A 19479-nucleotide genomic window follows, 5' to 3' on the forward strand; every position below is an offset into this window, starting at 1 on the left:
CACGGACCAAAACTGGGAGTTGGTTCCACAGGAGAGGAGCCTGATAGCTAAAGGATCTGCCTCCCATTCTACTTTTAGAGACTCTAGGAACCACCAGCAGACCTGCAGTCTGAGAGCAAAGTGCTCTGTTAGGAATATACGGGGTAATCAGAGCTCTGATATATGATGGAGTTTGATTATTAAGGGCTTTATACGTTAGAAGGAGAATTTTAAATTCTATTCTTGATTTAACAGGAAGCCAATGAAGGGAAGCTAAAATTGGAGAAATATGATCCCTCTTGTTGATTTTCATCAGAACTCTTGCTGCAGCATTTTGGATCAGCTGAAGGCTTTGAACTGCATTTTGTGGACTTCCTGATAGTAAAGAATTACAATATTCCAGCCTTGAAGTAACAAATGCATGGACCAGTTTTTCAGCATCGCTCCTGGACAGAATGTTTCTAATTTTGGCGATATTCCGGAGGTGAAAAAAGGAAACTCTGGAAACCTGTTTAATATGGGATTTAAATGACATGTCTTGGTCAAAAATAACACCAAGATTTTTTACTTTATTACCAGGGGCCAGGTTCTGATTTCAGCACAAAACTTAATCTCTGCTGTTTGAAGACTAATCTACAGGATTATTAGATTATTGATGAACTGGAACCAAACAACATGATGAACAGCTGATGTTTCTATGTTTTCTTTACTCAGCAAACTGCTTCATGTTTTTATTCCCTGGTATCAAACTCTCGTCTCACGTTAAAGTCAGACACAACAGCTTCCTGCTGCTTCCTGCGAGTCCTTTCGAAATAAAACATCAATGTTAAAATGTGTTTAATTCAGTCAGATTAATAAATAGTTCAGCTTTGATGCAGCAGATAATCCACTTGTAGAGTTTGATGATTGTGAAATAAAATAGTTGCTGATGTTCAATCAGAGTGAATCAGTGTCAGTGGATGAAATGTTGCTCCATGGCTCCATCTAGTGGACTGATAGTAGAAGTACAGCAGCTGATGGCAGCTTCCTCTGCCTTTCACTGCTGTCTGACTGCATTCAACTGACACTGATATGAAGCAGAGAAGAAGAACCAATCAGAGGAGGAGCAGCTGATCTTTTTCCAGCACTAATGATGTAAAGGATGATCAGAGTTGATGTGCAGATGAATGATTTGTGTTTCCTCTGCAGGTGAAGGTAGAAAGTGTGTGTGAGCTGATGTGAATTCAGCAGCATGGATCAGTGTGAGGACAGAGAGGAGGGAGTCCCTCCCTCTAAAACCACTCTGTGTGGGGAAGCTGAGAGCCAGAGCCACGCTCAGAGGTGAGATCAGCATCTCTAACTGTGTCTTTTCACACAGCGTTCTCACTATATCAGGCCAGAAGAGACCAAGTGGTCCTGAAGCTGCTGCTGTTCCTCTTTGCTGCTTCATCCAGACTGAACAGAGCAGCTCAGCATGGTACCAGTGGGTTCTGACAAACAGCAAGTCAGTGTTGCACAACCAGCTGAGTGACACCAGCCTGTTGCTTAGAGCTCTGGGTTCCAGCAGGACACATCTGGAAGAACTCACCAACTTCCAGAACATTTCCTGGATCTTGATGACCAACATGTGTTCAACATTATTCATCCTAGAAAGAAGGACGGCTGATCAGACATTTATGGAAGAATCTTTACATTTATTTTCTGTCTAAATACGACCAGATCAACAGAACCAGTTGGTCCCTCTATGGAGGTACTGACTGGATCTCTAATGGGTCTCAGGTTAATCAGATCAAATGTAGCAGAACCTCTGGAACCCATATGGGTCCCAGTTTTTACCCAGAGTTGTTCTGCATCAAACCTAAATAGACAATTAACACAGAGCCATTATTTAACTTATAGACAATTACATCTGGGTCCCATTTTCAGTCCAGTTGCTGCCCATATGGGTCCATTAAGTAAATGTGGGCTGGTATGTCAACAGAACCTCACAGGATGTTTTGATCATAATGTTTCTGTCAGGATCCATCAGAGTCTCAGACCAGAACCAGAACCAGAACCCAGCTGTGTGTCCTTTAGGAGCGACGGGTCAAAGAATGTCATCTATGAATTCAAATCTTCTGGACCTCCGTCCTCAGAGAGGTGAGCTGTATCTAACTGCTGTAACTGTGTTTTATGAAATTTTTATTCAAATTTGGGAAGAGATTGGCAATACACAAATAAAAACACAAACACTGTTTCTGTTAGGATAATAGTGGGGAGTGCTGGCCTAGAGCAGCGCGCTTGTACTCAGAGAAGGATGCAAGTACCCGGTTCGATCCCCAGCGCCTGCACCCTGGGTCCCTGAGCAAGACCCTTAACCCCCGATTGCTCCCCGGGCGCCGCACAGTGGCAGCCCACTGCTCCCCAAGGGTGATGGGTTAAAAGCAGAGAATAAATTTCATTGTAATGTATGTTTCAATGACAATAAAGATGATATTACATATTATTACATTTATCATTCCTCACAGAATACAGCAAACAAACAGCAAGCAGTTCGCACACGCAAAGTAGCAAGCATTTAAAGCAACATGCTTTCAAACAGGCTTGATGTTCAACAGGTTTATTACCATGGCACAGAACTCGGAAGCTGGTCAGTCTGGTTAGAGCGACATCAACGCAGCCAGGCATCCACACGAACCCACGGCAGACTTCATCGAATGAGGGCGGTTCCCTCCTTTTTATACCCATAAACAAAGTATCAGATGGGAGCGAGAGTGGCCAGTTCTCTCTCCCATCTGATCTGTTGTCCCCTTTCCAAAACATGTTTCCAAAACCAAAAATATTCCCAGCATCTCAGCAGTGTGTGAAGCAAAATAACATTGCAAACTCAGAATACAGCAAATATAAGCAAAATCAGGAATACAGAATCAGTCTTTCCCATAACACATTGTCATAGGTTCCCACCACAAGTTAAAACAAGGTATAGCAAAATAACACATCTTGTTCTTAGTTTTATGTGAGCAACATAATAGGCACAAGCATATATGTTGCTCTTAGTTTAAAACTAACCAGTTTTTCCCAAAATACATCGTCAAAGAACAAAAATAATTTTTTAATATATCACTGTGGAAACTGAGTCAGTCTGAAATGTTTTACTCCAACATGTGTTTAATGTGAGCTCAGCTCTTTTTCCCACAGTTCTATGTTCATATGTGAAGCGGTGTGTGTTGGATGTTCTCCAGAACCACAGCAGTGAAAGTGGAAAAAATGGATGTTGTTGGAGGCGTCCTGGATGCTGCTACATCATGTTTAACAGCTCTGATCTGTTTGCTTTTGGGCCTCATTGATTAGTCGCCATCATTAAACACTTTTCTCTGGTTAAAGTCAAAGATTTAGTTTGGACTGGAGCTCACTCTGATTGGTTCTGTTCCATGTTAATGAGCTAACTGGACTGTTTACTCAGCAACTCATTAAAATGTGTCAGAAATGCTCTGGCCTAAAATTTTCTCTAGATATTTCTTGAACAGCTTTATTGTTACTTTATTGTTACTAATAAAATCCTGATTTCACTGCAAGGAATCATGTTGTGATATTTTAGCCAATCACCACCCCTAGTATGAACCGGTCTCCTCAGTCTGGTCTGAGGTTCTGGAAATGACCCGTTACATTTCATTAAGAGCCAAGAACAGAAACCCAGTTCCTCCCAGTGAGCTCTCAGATGTTCCAGTTCTATTTGCAGACAGAGGTTTGATCCGTTATCTCCAGAAATCAGCTGCCCTGTTCTGATGAAAACACCTTCATGTCTTCATGTCTGGAGTGTTGATGCTGATCAGGAGGTTCTGCTGCTTCCTGGCTCCATGTCAGACTAACAGTGGATCACATTTCCACGACCCGCTGGGAAATACCTGGTAGAGCCAGTCTGACCCATCAAGACTTGGTTCCTGTGTGCGTTGTGAGAGCAGTTCAGCAGGGAAGGAAAGCTTCATAATTTAAAACTACCTGGATCATCTGGTTCTCTGCTCACATCCAGATGTCCTTCATGGACCTTTACCTTCTGATTGTCTCTGTGTGGACAGATAGAATGTGAGCTCACTGGCTTCCAGGGACCTACAGGAACCATTTTAAAATACTCACCATCACATCCAGGACAGAACCTTACATGGACACACAGCCACATATCTCAGACCTCCTCCAGGTCCACACCACCTCAGATCTAGTCACCAGAACCTGCTGGATGTCCCACACACTGTCCTGAAGACCTGTGTGGACAGAACCTTCACCTCCACTGTCTCCAAGCTCTGGGTCACTGTCCCCACCAGCATCAGATCTGCTGACAGTGTGGACAGTTTGAAGTCCATGTTTGAGACTTACTTTTTAAATCGTCTACTGGGTGGTTCTGGTGTGTGAAAACTGCTGGATGAATATTTCCTTCCTTCCTGATTGTTCTGGTTCCTCCACAGAGTGGACCAGCAGAACTCAGAGGTTCCCAGAGGTCCGTCTGCCCGGCAGCATCAAACCCAGCTGGACTCCATATTTATGGTCTGTACTTGTACAACAACTACTTTTCCTTTGGTTCTGTTCAGTCGTCTCCATGCTGGACTTTGTGGACCAGTGGACCGTCAGTCTGTCCAACATGGTTCTGATGTTTGGTTCTGTTGTCACAGAGTTCAGCCCCCCCCCCTCTAAGTCCCTAACTATAAGAGATTAACTCTATCCAGCTCTCCATCTAACGGGTCTGAGGTTCCTAAGTCTGTCGGGTTTTACCCGGTCCAGAGTTCTGAGGTAATCTATTCAAGCTGGTGGTGAAGAATATTCATCTAGCTGCTAACAGCTACATCCTTCAGAGCGTCCCACCCTTCTTCCTGTTGCCATTTAGCCCCTAAGTAGCCTTGCTGGGATCAGGTTTTCAACCCACAACCATTAACAGCTGCTGTTCCTCTCTTTTACAATCTGTATCTGAGCTAGAAAGATTTTAGTGAGGAGGAAAGAAAAAGTCACCAGGATGATGTTTAAACTGGGCCAAGGCAACATTTGAAAACCTCCTAATTCTTCCTGAACCAAGACCAGAACTATTTTACCACCATCAAAGAACTCAGTGATGAAAATTACTCTAATGACTGAATGTCCACAAATTATTTAGAATTTAATATTAGTCCATAATTAGCAATGCTTACCAGGGTAAAATAACAGCAGAAGCAAAAATAATAATCAAATCAAAACAGCAATTTATTTAACTAAGCTAACTCTCCTTAGTTTGCTGATACTAATGAACTCTAAATCTAACTTTGATGAGCAACAGATCTTTCTCCATCGTTTTTCCTCTCATGGGGTCGGCTCCTAGAACAGGTGTGGAGAGGATCTTCAACAGGCAGGTGTGAACTCTCTTTTTCACACATGCTGGAATCTTCTCCTTTAAGACAGACCTCTTGGCTGAATGAAACTAGTCTTGATTAGCAGGACCAGAGCAGGACGTTAATCACTCTTGCATATAACTTGCAGCCTTTTATTACAGGGGCTGAATAACTTTGGCAGAACACAAAGCTTCTTATGGCCCACAGGCCCCTCAGTCCTGTCTTCTCCTGCTGTCTCCCAGCTGAGGGTCGTTCTCTGCTGCAGCTGAGATCAGACTTCAGAGCATCTGTTGTTCCTCTGCCCACTTCCTCACTGACCTTACTGCACAGCGAGATGAGTTGATTCTGGTCCTGATGCAGGGTTTTGTTGACAGCCTAAGTGATGAATTCTTTAGTCGATCCATGTCCTGATGTCCTCGGTGTAGATGATTAGGAATCTGATGGGTCTCTGGTGTTGAGGAAATTGATAAACTGGCAAACAGCTCATCCACGCAGTTGAAAGCTTGTGGAACAGATATTAGTGGAGCAGCCAGGCTTTTTCTGTTGTCCAGGTCTTTGTCTTCAGTTGTTGCACTGAGGAATAAATGCAATCTGGAACCACAGCCGCACAGAAAACCCAAAGAAAATCATAAAAAATATCTCAAAATCCAAAGAAAGGGTAATCTGACTCATAACCAAAATATGCAATTAAATGTTACCCCAATTATTATCCACAGAGTCCCAAAATATCCAAAGGAAACTGTAGTGGTAAAGTTGTTGTTTCAATTTGGTTGTTTTTACCATTTCTTTGTTTCTTTTCCTTAACAACCTTTCCCACCTTGGGTGTCCAATACTGTGGTCTGACACGTGAAATTAAATCCGGGAGATGATTATTGTGTCCTTTGATGGTTTATTGTAACAAATTAAACTTGAGTATAACAAAAGATCAGTCCAAGTTTGCAGTGCCAAACACGGTCAGTGACTGTCTCAGCTTGTATCAGACACAGCTGCTGTCCTGCATCACAGCCTTTTAAAGGTGCAGTTCCCGCCTTCACCTATAGGTGGAAACATGGAAACAAACTGGCATAGAAATTAAGATATATAGAAATTAAGAAAGTATATCGTCAAATAATTAAAATAAACAAATGGCTCCTACAGAAACGATTAATCCAACTTAAATCCACAGCGTCACAAAGTATCCCAGGAAAAAATATATTCCAGTTTAGATCCACAGTGTTCAAAAGTAACCCAAGAAAAGCTTTATAATTTAAAGCAACATGAGAAATTATCAAATTATCCAAGGAGGAATAATCAGATCAGGAAACACTGCATCCCATGGTTTCCAACAGAGGAATCCACCCTGAAGCAAAAGCATTATGAAACCTTGGGTTCCCTGATGCTTTTGCTTCAGTTGATCAGTCTTCAGCTGAAGCAATGCTTCCTCTCCTGGCTCCCAACGTCCATCCCAAGGAAACATCCCTGATCCTCTGTGAAACTCCCGTTTTTCCAGTCCAATGTACTTATAAATCACATTTAAAAACAACAGATTGTCAACCAAAGAGCTGTATGTGTATTATATAGGGAGATTATTTAACTATTGAACTTTAAGAAAGAAGACTCGGAGAGAAACAGTTCCTTTGTCATTGTCAACAAGAATTCCCTTTATTACACCTTGGACGTACTAATGGGTACAAGCAGAGTATTCTAAATTCATGATCTTAAACAGGCCTTTTATGGCCCAGAGATGCGTGTGCGATGTAACAACAGTCTGTGTGTCTCCATTGGCGTGTATTGCAATCTACTGACATCCAGCCTCTTGGCAGGCTGGACCCACTTCTGGGTAATGTCTATCTAAAAGTTCAAAAACAGGCCTATTAATTCCGCTATTTGACATATCTCGGAACATTACATTTAAACAAAGTAACTGCCTCTTTCCAGATGTTTCCTCTCTTGCTGACAGTCAGGTCAGAATGACCTTAATGATGTTTATCAAACTTCTGCACATCCTCCCTTGGCACGTTAAAACGTGGCATATCTAAAAGACCTCTACATTGACTAAACATGTTATAAGAGAAAATATCTGACTCCACACGAATCAAGTCTAACTGTAATAATAACAAACATGTAAAAAATGTAATTTCTTACACAACCAATGGATAACATACTAATGTAATCAAGGTGTCTACACGAGAGAGAGAGAGAGAGAGAGAGAGAGAGAGAGAGAGAGAGAGAGAGAGAGAGAGAGAGAGAGAGAGAGAGAGATTTTTTTTTTTTTTGATTTTTAAATCAACTTTATTTTCCGTTCATTTCCAAACAATCATTTGATCATGACATATTTATACAACCTTACTCCTCAGAGTAAATAAATAAATGAATAAATAAATACTTAATTCACATGAGCACATCTCCAAACTGCAGTGTGTGGTTTTCCACCCAACATAACACCTGATTAAAACACCAAACCTGCTGGAATGAGTCCAGATCTCCTGCTGCTTTGTAATAATTAAAATCAATAAGGAGTCTGGACTTCATCATATTTGTACACACAGTGACAGGTTCAACAGTAAAACCATCCTCCACCTTCCTCCTCCGGCTAAAATACACCGCCATCTTGGCCTGCCCTAAAACAAAGTTTAAAAGCTGGCACTTGTTCTTGTGCTGGCGTGTGTATTTAAAACCTAGAATAAATAACTGCTTGGTAAAAACCTCTCCACATTTGGTGAAAACAGATTGTAAAAACAGAAACAAGGGTAAAAGACGAAGACACTCATAAAAACAGTGAAACACGGTTTCTCTTTTGTCGCAGTAGGGACACTTGCCTTCTACTGCTGGGTTTATAGTGGACACAAAAGAGTTCACTGCAATAACCCCATGGAGGACTCTCCAATGGATGTCTGCATGTCTTTTAGAGAGTGGAGGTTTGTAGAAGGACCTCCACTCAGGTCTGACTGCAGGAGCCAGCTGCAGATATCTCCTCCATGGCGTGTCAGGTCTCTTGTCTAGTTTTTTCTGGTTAATTGCTTTCACCAATATTCGGTAAAATGTTTTTCCTGTGGTACCATCCAGTGGTGCGAGGTGTGTATATTCCATTAAAATCCCAGAGCAGTCTTTAAAATCCGGTGCCAGGGAAATAGCAGGAAAAGGATGGTCATCAGTCACTGTTTGATTGGAAGCGGAGTTTAGAAGCAGGCGTTCGTGTCCTGTGAGTCTCTGTTTCCAGTGTTCTGTGAGTTTCTGTGTGACCCTCACTGACGTCAGTCCCAGCCGGGCAGCGAGTCCAGAGGGATCGTCCATCCGGGGTCCAGTCAGCGCCACCACCTGCCCCAGAGTAACAATCCCCGCAGTCTGCAGTCTTGTAGACAGACTCTGACCTGCCCAACTGGGAAGGTCCAGACGGGTCCCCCAAACGACCGGCTCCTGGAGGATCCAGTACAGGGAGTCCACCTGCCCCCTCCTCTCTTTCCTCAGCAGGTTCCACACTCTAAAAACACTTTTATAAAAAGCAGGCAGAGTAGATGTGCTCATGTTCGGTACGTTCATTAAAAACAAATTAAAATCCTGACCCAGGCCTTTAAAACCCTGCAGAATGCAGCGGGACAAGGGTCTCCACAGAGTATCCTTTGGTCCGGTCAGTAGTCTCTGGATAAACTGGAGGCGGAAAGCTGCGCCCCTGCTGGCCAGATGGACCAGGCCCTGCCCCCCCTCCTCTTTAGGTAAAAACAGGACACCCTGTGGGACCCAGTGCAACTTGTCCCAAATGAAATCAACTAAAACTGACTGAACTTTTGACAGGAGAGTAACTGGAGGATCAACACAAGCCAGCCGGTGCCACAAGGAGGATGAGACCAGGTTATTGGCTATTAAGGTTCGGCCTCTGTAGGACATTTTTGGGAGTAGCCACCTCCACTTCCCCAGCCGACCTTTGACCTGCTCCAGGACAAGGTCCCAGTTTTTATTTGTGTAGTTCTCATCCCCCAGAAAGACTCCAAGATATTTGAAACCTCCTTTTTTCCACTGTAGGCCACCGGGCAGCCTGAGCCAGCCCCCCAGCTCCCCTCCCGCCATCAGAGCCTCGCTTTTACCCCAGTTCACTCTGGCAGATGAGATAAAACCAAAATCCTTCACAGTGTCAGCTAAAATGTCAATATCTCGTTGTGAATTAACTAAAACAACGAGATCATCAGCGTACACAGACAGTTTAAAAGACACGGGACACTGGGGGAAAACCACACCTGTAAGTGTAGCTCTAAGTTTGTGGAGCAGAGGCTCGATGGCTACCGAATATAGCATCCCAGAGAGAGAGCAGCCCTGCCTTACCCCTCTCTGGATCCCAAATGGTGCACTCAGCCCACCGTTAATTTTCAGAACACTCGCAATGTCACTATAGAGAGCTCGGACCATGGCTATGAAACCATGGTTGAACCCAAAAGCAGCGAGAGTCTGCCACAAGTACTGGTGTTCAACCCGGTCAAAAGCCTTTCTTGGTCTATTGAAATCAGACCAACCTCTATGCCCAATGAACTGGAGAGCTCCAAAATGTCTCGAATTAAAGTGACGTTGTCACTGATGAGCCTGCCGGGCACACAGTAGGTCTGGTCAGGGTGGATGATGGACGCCATCACCTCCCTTAGTCTAAGGGCCAGAGCTTTGGACAGGATCTTATAATCCGTGCACAGCAATGAGACCGGCCTCCAGTTCTTCAGCTCCTGCAGGTCTCCCTTTTTAGGCAGCAGGGTTATTGCCGCCCTCCTGCAGCTCAGGGGCAGTCTGCCGGTCTTTAGGCCTTCACTGATCACCTCTAGTAAATCTGGTCCTATTATAGACCAGAAAGACTTGTAAAAGTCAGCAGGAAGGCCGTCCATACCTGGAGCTCTGCCGCTCTGCAGGCTCATGGTGGCAGTGTGGAGCTCCTGCAGCGTCACCTCTGCTGCCAGCTTGCTGTTGTCAGCCTCACTGACCTGAGGGAGACCGCTGAGGAAGCTGCTGTGCACATCTGGATCATGGGTCCACTCACTCTTATACAGGTCTCCATAAAACTCGGCAGCACACTTCCTGATCTCAGATGAGTCTGAGACTTCGGAGCCGCTACCAGTTCGTAAAGAATGGATGGTTTTCCTTTGTCCATTTTTCCGCTCCAGCCCAAAGAAGAAGCGCGATGGGGCGTCCATCTGTGTAATATTCATAAACCTAGACCTGACCAGCGCCCCCTGTGCTGAGACGCCCAACAGGTTGGCTATGGCCGATTTTTTTGACTTGAGGGAATCTAATAGCCCTCGATTTGCTGTAGAGTCTGCTAAAGCCTGCAGCTCCACCACCTGCGTCTCCAGATCTTTCATGGACCGAGTTAAGTTTGTAGTGACACCGCGAGTGAACTGCTGGCAGAGCTGTTTTATCTGTGTTTTACCAAAATCCCACCACTGTTGTATGTTGGTAAAGGCAGGCCTGCTCTCTCTGTGGGATTCCCAAAAAAGCTTAAAAGCAGTTCTAAAAGCCTGGTCATTTAAAAGGCCCGTGTTAAAATGCCAATAAGCGCTCTTTAAACGGGTGTTTTTGATAAAAACACGACAAGAGACCAAAAAATGGTCACTACAACCCACAGGCTGAATAAAACACCTCTTAAAAATATTCAAGTGGTGTTTAAAACAATAAAAGCGGTCCAGTCTGGCCAGAGATAGAACCCCCTCCCTGCTGTGGCTCCAGGTGTACTGTCTCTGCTGACTGTTAAAAACCCTCCACACATCACTCAGCTCATGGTTCCCCATCAGCTGTCTGAGTGTGTGAGATGAAGGAGGATGTGGTTCAGGATGGTTCCTGTCTAGGGTTGGATTTTCTGTGCAGTTAAAATCACCCCCCAAAAACATAAAACCATCATCCTCACAGTTCTTGACACAGTCGCTTAGATTGTTTAAAAAAACTACCCTGTCCACCGCATTAGTGGGAGAATAGACATTTAAAAACACAAGTTCCACATTTTCAAAGACAGCTTTAACTTTCAATAAAGAACCTGGAACGACTTCATCAGCAGTAATAGAAAAAGGTACAAAACCCTGAGCAAATAAAATCCCCACTCCTCCACTCAGACTGGACCTGTGACTTAAAACCACTTCCCCTTTAAAAGCCCTTTTCCAGTCACTTTCATTGTCTGTAGTGCTGTGAGTTTCCTGAACAAACATGACATCGATTCTTTTTGTCTCCATCAGTTTAAAAAGAGCAGCTCTTTTAAGATCAGACCTGGCCCCGTTCAGGTTTAAGGTACTGATATTGAAGTCACACATGGATAAAAAAAGAATAACAGTAAGAGGAGCAGTAAAAGGTAGAAAACATCTAAAACTCATCTTCATCGTTGACGATTTGAGCTTTTACCTTCAGTAAGAGTTTTTTCAGTCTGTATATTTCCTGATCTGTTAAAACCTCCTCCCCACTGCTCTTCCTGGTGAGAGGCCTGGCTGACCTGATAAACAGCTGAAGGTCTGGGAAGAAATCCCCTACGTTAGGCAGCCTGGAGCCTTTAGTCTGTTCTAGGAAACTTTTTATTTTCTCAGGAGAATATCTACACTGAGAGTCCTCCTGAGTCAGGGGAAAGTCACTCTCTGACTCTGTGGACATCCGGACACTTATTTTCTTTGTTTTACTGTTCTTTTTTCCTGCTTCAAAATGTTTTCTTTTCTGAGACATTTTGAGGAGATCGTCATCAGACATATCCTCCTCCATAATTTCTTGAAACATGTCACTCTGCTCGCCTGTCATGGCTTCACTTTTTGCCTCGGCACATACTACCGGAACCGGGTCCCCCGCAACCACAGGGACCGGCGCCGCGGGAGGATCATCCGCGACGGGCGGCCCCACCGGAGCAGGAGAACCCGGCCTCCCGGCAGCCACTGGGGTGCCCCACACGGTTACCGGGGCAGGAGCTGCATCCGCGGGCGGATCCCCCCCCGGAGCTACCGCAGCAGCACCGGGCGGATCTCCCACCGGAGCTACCGCAGCAGCACCGGGCGGATCCCCCCCCGCAGCTACCGCAGCAGCACCGGGCAGATCCCCCCCCCGGAGCCACCGCAGCAGCACCGGGCGGATCCCCCCCCGGAGCTACCGCAGCAGCACCGGGCGGATCCCCCACCGGAGCTACCGCAGCAGCACCGGGCGGATCCCCCCCCGCAGCTACCGCAGCAGCACCGGGCAGATCCCCCCCCCGGAGCCACCGCAGCAGCACCGGGCGGATCCCCCCCCGGAGCTACCGCAGCAGCACCGGGCGGATCCCCCCCCGGAGCCGCCCGCCGCGCTCCGCCACCTTCCGGGCAGGAGCGGATCAGGTGCCCCTCCGCCCCACAACCAAAACATTTCATTGTTTCTGAGGAAATGTAAACCACATAATTAAATCTATCAATTTTAAACGAGAAAGACAGGCTCAGATCAGTCTTTCTCTCCTTCAGGATCATGTACACCTGTCTTCTATGACACACAACATGTTTCAGTTTAGGAGATTTACACCCCAAAGAAACCATCGTAATCGGCGACACAAGTTGTCCATATCTAGATAGCTCCTTCCCCAGCAATTCATTTTTAATGAACGGGGGGGCGTTAGAAATCATTATCTTTGTGGCTGGGTTAACGAGAGGGGAGACGGGAGTGAAGGTATCTTTGATCACCACTCCCCTCTCCACCACCTCACCAACCTTAGCCGTGCTGTCTAAAAACATAACAATGGCCCCGTTCATGCGTGAGGCAGACCTCACACAGTCACACCCAACCACCTCTCCCACAGCCAGCCCGGCCTCCTCCACCGAGCACTGCACCGCGGGGAAAAGCTTGATCGCATGTCTGCGAGTCAGCTTCTCAAACTCCGCAGGTACAGCCTCCATCACCGGCATTGTGCCCCAGAGCACGCTGCCCTCACAAACAAATCCCCACACACGCACACACACACACTCACAACCACATAAAAAGAAACAGCCCTTTCAACAGAAAATAATAAAGTAACAACTTACAAACACACACAGCGGGGAAAAAAAAGAAATAGTTTTCTCAAAAACTACGAAAAGTTGAAACAAACCAGCAAATCACTCTTAGCTCCTCACTCACACGCCATCACTCACAGAGAGAGAGAGAGAGAGAGAGAGAGAGAGAGAGAGAGAGATTTCACAATGACATAACAATTTTAATGTAGACAATGCAGGAGAAGTCACAGTGTATAGGTGAGTATTTTTTTAAAACTAAGAGTTTGGCAGCATTTGTAATGCTAGATGGAGATGCAATGATGCAAAATATGTAAATATGCAAATGTTGTGCAGAGTTTATGGGTTGTAGTTCAGCAGTTCGATAGCAGTTCAACAGTCTGATGGCAGCAGGGAAAAAGCTTTTGCAGAACCTGGTGGTACTGCAGCGGATGCTGCGGAACCTCTTCTCAGTAGGCAGCAGGGAGAACAATCCATGGAGGAGGTGTGAGGGGTCCCTGATGATGTTTAGAGCTCGGGACACGCAGCGCTGAGATGAATGTCTTTTATGGAGGGAAGAGGAGCCCCAATGATCCCTTCTGCTGTCCTCACCACTCTCCTCATGTTCTTCCACTCGAAAGCACTGCAGCCTCCACACCACACAGAGAGACAGCTGGTCAGAATGCTCTCTATGGTGCTTCTGTAGAAGGTCGTGAGGATGGGCAGGGGCAGGTGGGGTTTCCTCATCCTCCGCAGGAAGTACAGTCGCTTCTGTGCCCTCTTCACCAGTGACGTGGTGTTCACAGACCACGTGAGGTTGTCCGTGATGTGCACCCCCAGGAACTTGGTGCTGCTGACCACCTTCACAGCTGAGTTGTTGATGAGCAGTGGAGCGTGGTGAGGCTGGTTCTTCCTGAAGTCGACGATGATCTCCTTCATCTTCTCCACGTTCAGGATCAGGCTGTTGTCTCTGCACCAGTCCACCAGCTGCTCCACCTCCTCTCTGTAGTCCTGGTCGTTGTCGTCTCTGATCAGGCCCACCACCGTTGTGTTGTCAGCAAACTTCACGATGTGATTGGTGGTGAACCTGGGGACGCAGTCGTGAGTCATCAGGGTGAACAGCAGGGGGCTCAGGACGCAGCCCTGAGGGCAGCCCGTGCTGAGGGTGATGACATCAGAGGTGTTCTGTCCGACCCGGACCAACTGAGGTCTGTTGGTGGGGAAGTCTAACAGCCAGTTTCGTAGGGGTGTGTTGAAGCCCAGATGCTCCAGTTTTCCCACCAGGTGCAGTGGGATGATGGTGTTGAATGCTGAACTGAAGTCCAGGAACAGCATCCGCACATGCTTGTTCTTCTCCTCCAGGTGTGCCAGGCTCAGATGAAGAGTAGAGGAGATGGCGTCCTCAGTGGAGCGGTTCCGTCGGTAGGCAAACTGGAACGGGTCGAGTGTTTGAGGGAGACTGGAGACGATGTGTTCCTTTACCAGCCTTTCAAAGCACTTCATCATGATGGGAGTCAGTGCAACAGGCCGGTAGTCATTGAAACAGGTGACTTGAGGTTTCTTCGGCACCGGAATGATGGAGGCAGACTCAAAGCATGCTGGCACTGTGGCTTGGTCCAGCAAGGTGTTGAAAATGTCTGTGAAGACATCAGCCAGCTGACCTGCACACTCCTTGAGCACCCGCCCAGGTATGTTGTCGGGACCTGGGGCTTTCCGCGGGTTGATTCTCCTCAAAGTCTTCCACACGTCGGCAGTGTCAAGGTGGAGGACCTCCACTTCCTGATGGGGAACAGCTTTCACTGCTGGAGTGCTGTTTAGTGCCTCAAACTTCCCAAAGAAGTTATTTAGTCCGTTAAGGAAGTCAGCATCAACTTCACCCACCGGGGAGAGAGCGTGTTGTATTCAGTGAACGCCCGTATGCCTTTCCACATGCTCCTGGTGTTGCTGGCAAAATGGAAAAGCTCCTGGATTTTCTGACTGTGGTTCTGCTTCGCTAGCCTGATGGCACGGTTCAGGTTGGTTCTCGCTGTCCTCAGAGCCTCCTTGTCACCAGAATTGAAGGCTGAGTTCCGAGCTTTTAGCGCTTGACGGACTTCCACAGTAATCCAGGGTCGTTGGTTTGCTCGGGTGATGATAGTGTTTGTGGTGCTGACGTCCTCAATGCATTTGTTGATGGAGGCTGACACAGTCATGGCGTACTCATCAATGTCAATCTTGTCCTCATAAGTTGCTGCAGCTTTGAACATGTCCCAGTCAGAGCATTCAAAACAGTCCTGGAGCGCCTCCATGGCGTACGGCGCACGTGACGTCACCGACTCAAGAGCAACGCCCCTTTTGCCGCTTAGGTAGGGCATACAGGTAGAGAACGCCCGTAGCAACCAGCTATTACACGCACAACAGAACCAGCGATATGACAGACTTTGCAGCCATTAAACTTTCGCAAGACGATGTCCCAGGCGCACGGATTACTGGCCGAACTGTCGAAGAACACACCAACCTTCAGCTCAAACGATGGCTTGAGTGTCGAGGGCTTAAAAAGACCGGAAAACGGGCCGAGTTGATCGAACGGTAACGGTTTCCTGCGCGGCGGTCATGGCGTCGTCGGCCGTTTTTTTGTTTGTAATCACCGTCCAGGGATCGGTATATGTTTAATGTTTGTCTTATTTGAAGTGTTTTTGAGTAAGCTATCCTGGTAGCAGGGTATCATGTTAGCGCCTGCTACCATGATAGCCTATATGCTATCATGGTAGCAGGCACTTCATTATTAACATGTCGGCCACCAAAATACTCTTACCTGTTCACTACTTGATGTCGCTGGAATTGGGTCAGGATGTTCTTCGGTTGGGCCCTTTCCTCCGACAAAATGCTTGCTACATATGTAGGTGAATTTGGTAACTTTTTCCGGGTTGAACTGTTGTGTAGGCTGACCGCACCGGTGTACCCAGCGCACACATTTCTCCTTGGCAGTCTTGAAGAAAACATCCTTCATATGCAGCCGATCAGCGTACCTCGAGTCGCTGTTGCATGTTCCATAGTAACAATGTTTAAAAACCATGGTTTTAGATTTGGAAAAAGCAGTCGTTTACCGAGTAAAACCAAGGGTAACGCACGTCTCTTTTACAGCGACACAGCGGCGTACTATGCAAGCTTGCCCTACTGCGTACCATGTGATGTGACGTCATCGTGACGTTACGTTTCTAAAAATAGCTCGCTCGCGGTACGCCATTGCTCCCTGAGTCCAAACCCTCACCTGCCTCACTGTAAGTTTGGCTCTGATCAGCAGGAGCTTGTATGCAGGAATTAGCATCACAGAAAGATGGTCTGAAGAGCCCAGATGGGGGCGGGGGGCTGCCCTGAATGCGCCTATTATGTTTGTGTAGTGTTCTCTCCCCGAGTTGCAAAATCCACATGTTGGTAGAAATGAGGGAGAACAGTTTTCATATTTGCCTGGTTAAAATCCCCAGCAATGATGAAAACCGTCTCTGTGTGTGCAGATTGCACCTCAGAGATTGTCCAATAGAGAACACCCATAGCGTCTTTTGTGTTTGCGCTGGGAGGCACGTAAACCTCTGTGATGAACTCTCTAGGCAGATAAAAAGGTCTGCAGCTAATAATCATCAGCTCGATGTCCGGAGAGCAAAAACTTGTGATTATTCAAGCATTTTTACACCAGGTGTTATTGATGTAAATGCAGAGTCCGCCTCCTTGGGTCTTACCGCTGAGCTCTTTGTTCCTGTCGACGCGGAAAGTAGCTAGCCCCTCCAGGCTAACGGCTTGGTCTGGAATTGTTGAGTTGAGCCATGTCTCGGTCAGAATCAGAACACAGCATTCTCTAAACTCCCTCTTTACAGAGCGCTCGAGTTGTAAATGGTCTTTTTTGTTGTCCAGTGAGCGGACGTTGGAAAGCCAGATGGACGGGAGCGGCGATCTGAATGGGTTAGCCTTTAGCTTCGCAGCTAAGACTCCACGGCAGCCGCGCTTCTTCGGCCGGCTACACCACTTCTGTGTCGTTCTCCATCAGCATGAGCTGCTCGTCGAGGCCGCCCCTTCACAGGCCTCCGGGGCTGGTCTTCGTAGAACGCCGCAGCCACGTAAACTACAGCGTAGCAGTAGTTAAAAGTCCAAAAACACTACATGACCGTAACTCCAACAGGTGCTTGTGGTCAAGTACTGATCGGCTGGGTAGATGAGAGGTTTCTAGGGAGTTTGGCGTCATTTTTTGTTAAAAATGTCGAGAGTTGGTCGGAGCTGTATGCGCAGCCGCTGCCTCGGGGGCGCCACCGGAAACACAAGACAGATGTTAACAAACTCTTCAGAAGACACAACCCCCGGAAAGCTGCTGGACCAGATTCTGTCTCTCCATCCATCTTAAAGCACTGTGCTGATCTGCTGTCTCCAGTGTTCACAGACATTTTTAACACCTCACTGACGACATGCCACGTGCCAACCTGCTTCAAACCCTCCTCTATCATCCCTCATCCCAAGAAGCCAAGGACCACAGGACTTAATGACTTTAGACCTGACACTCTGACCTCTGTGGTTATGAAGTCCTTTGAGCACCATGTGCTTTCACACCTAAAAGAAATCGCAGTTCCCTTGCTGGACCCCCTACAGTTTGCCTACAGAGCCAACAGGTCTGCAGACGACGCTGTCAACCTGGCCCTTCACTACATCCTCCAGCACCTGGACTCTGCAGGAACCTACGCCAGGATCCTGCTTGTGGATTTCAGCTCTGCCTTCACCACAATTTATTATTATTTTATTATTCCTTTATTTAACCAGGAAAAGTCCCATTGAGATTAACAATCTCTTTTTCAAGGGAGTCCTGGCCAAGATAGCAGCAAAAGATTACATTACAATTTACATTACAGTTTACAACAACATCTATCTAAATTAGAATTTCATAAAACAGTTACAAACCATAGATCTCATTTCCAAACCTTTGAGCAATCGTTTAAAATGTCCAATCGGAATCAAATCCTTCAACTTCCAGTCTTTCTGAAGATTGTTCCATGCTGTGGGGGCAGAGTACTGAAAAGCTGTCTTTCCAGCTTCAGTGCGGATACTAGGTACAGACAGAATCATCCCAGCTCTGCTTCAGGAGAAGCTCTCCCAGCTGAACGTGCCTGACTCCACCTGCAGGTGGATCACAGACTTCCTGTCAGACAGGAAGCAGCAGGTGAAGCTGGTAAAACATGACTCTGAGTCACAGTTCATCAGCATTGGTTCACCCCAGGGCTGTGTTCTTTCTCCTCTGCTTTTCTCCCTGTACACCAACAGCTGCACCTCCAGTCATCAGTCTGTCAAGCTCCTGAAGTTCGCAGACAAACGCAGACGGAGCTCAGCGCTGTAAAAACAGTGGAGATGGTTGTGGACTTCAGGAAGAACTCAGCCCCAGCTACCCCCATCGCCCTCTGTGACTCCACCATGGACACTGTGGAGTCTTTCCGCTTCCTGGGAACTATCATCTCTCAGTAACTAAAGTGGGAGCTGAACATCAACTCCCTCACCAAGAAAGCCCAGCAGAGGATGTACTTCCTGCGGCACCTAAAGAAATTCAACCTGCCAAGGACAATGATGGTGCAGTTCTACTCCTCCATCATTGAGTCCATCCTCACCTCCTCCATCACCATCTGGTACGCTGGTGCCACCGCTAAGGACCAGAGCAGACTGCAGCGTGTCATCAGGTCTGCAGAGAAGCTGATTGGCTGCAATCTTCCATCTCTCCAGGACCTGTATGCTCCAGGACTCTGAGGCATGCAGGGAAGATTGTGGCTGATCCCTTCACCCCAGTCACAGACTATTTCAGTCACTTCCCTCTGGCAGGAGGCTGCGGTCCATCAGGACCGCAACCTCACGCCACAAGAACAGTTTTTTCCCATCCTCTACCGGCCTTATCAACAAAGCCAAGAGCTGCCTGTGACTCCGGACACTGCCTCTCTCTCCCGTTCAGGACTTACAAGCTTCTGTGTTACTTCTAACTTCTATCGCTGTGCAATAGAAAGCATCCTGACCAACTGTGCAACAGTGTGGTATGGGAGCTGTACTGTTGCAGAGCGCAAGGCACTGCAGCGGGTGGTGAAAGCCGCCCAGTACATCCCTAGAACTCCACTACCCACCATTGAGCACATCCAGAAGAAACGCTGCCTACATCGAGCTCGCAGCATCCTTAAGGACTCATCCCACCCAGCCCACAGACTGTTTTCTCTCCTGCCCTCCGGCAGGCATTTCAGGTGCCTCCGGACCAGAACCACCAGACTAAAGAACAGCTTTTTCCCCAG

General features: G+C 46.9%; 1 protein-coding gene across 1 annotated transcript in view; it reads left to right on the forward strand.

Annotated features, from left to right (window-relative positions):
- The first annotated feature begins 1210 nt into the window (after positions 1-1210).
- Positions 1211-19479, forward strand: part of LOC118564087 (NLR family CARD domain-containing protein 3-like) — a 58986-nt gene continuing 40717 nt past the window's right edge. Inside the window, exons 1-3 of the mRNA XM_036140758.1 lie at positions 1211-1299; positions 1978-2097; positions 4398-4476. Coding sequence (XP_035996651.1) covers positions 1211-1299; positions 1978-2097; positions 4398-4476 — 288 coding nt within the window. The remainder of the gene's footprint in view (positions 1300-1977; positions 2098-4397; positions 4477-19479) is intronic.

The sequence above is a fragment of the Fundulus heteroclitus genome, chromosome 9 (assembly GCF_011125445.2).
Source record: "Fundulus heteroclitus isolate FHET01 chromosome 9, MU-UCD_Fhet_4.1, whole genome shotgun sequence".
NCBI lineage: Eukaryota > Metazoa > Chordata > Actinopteri > Cyprinodontiformes > Fundulidae > Fundulus > Fundulus heteroclitus.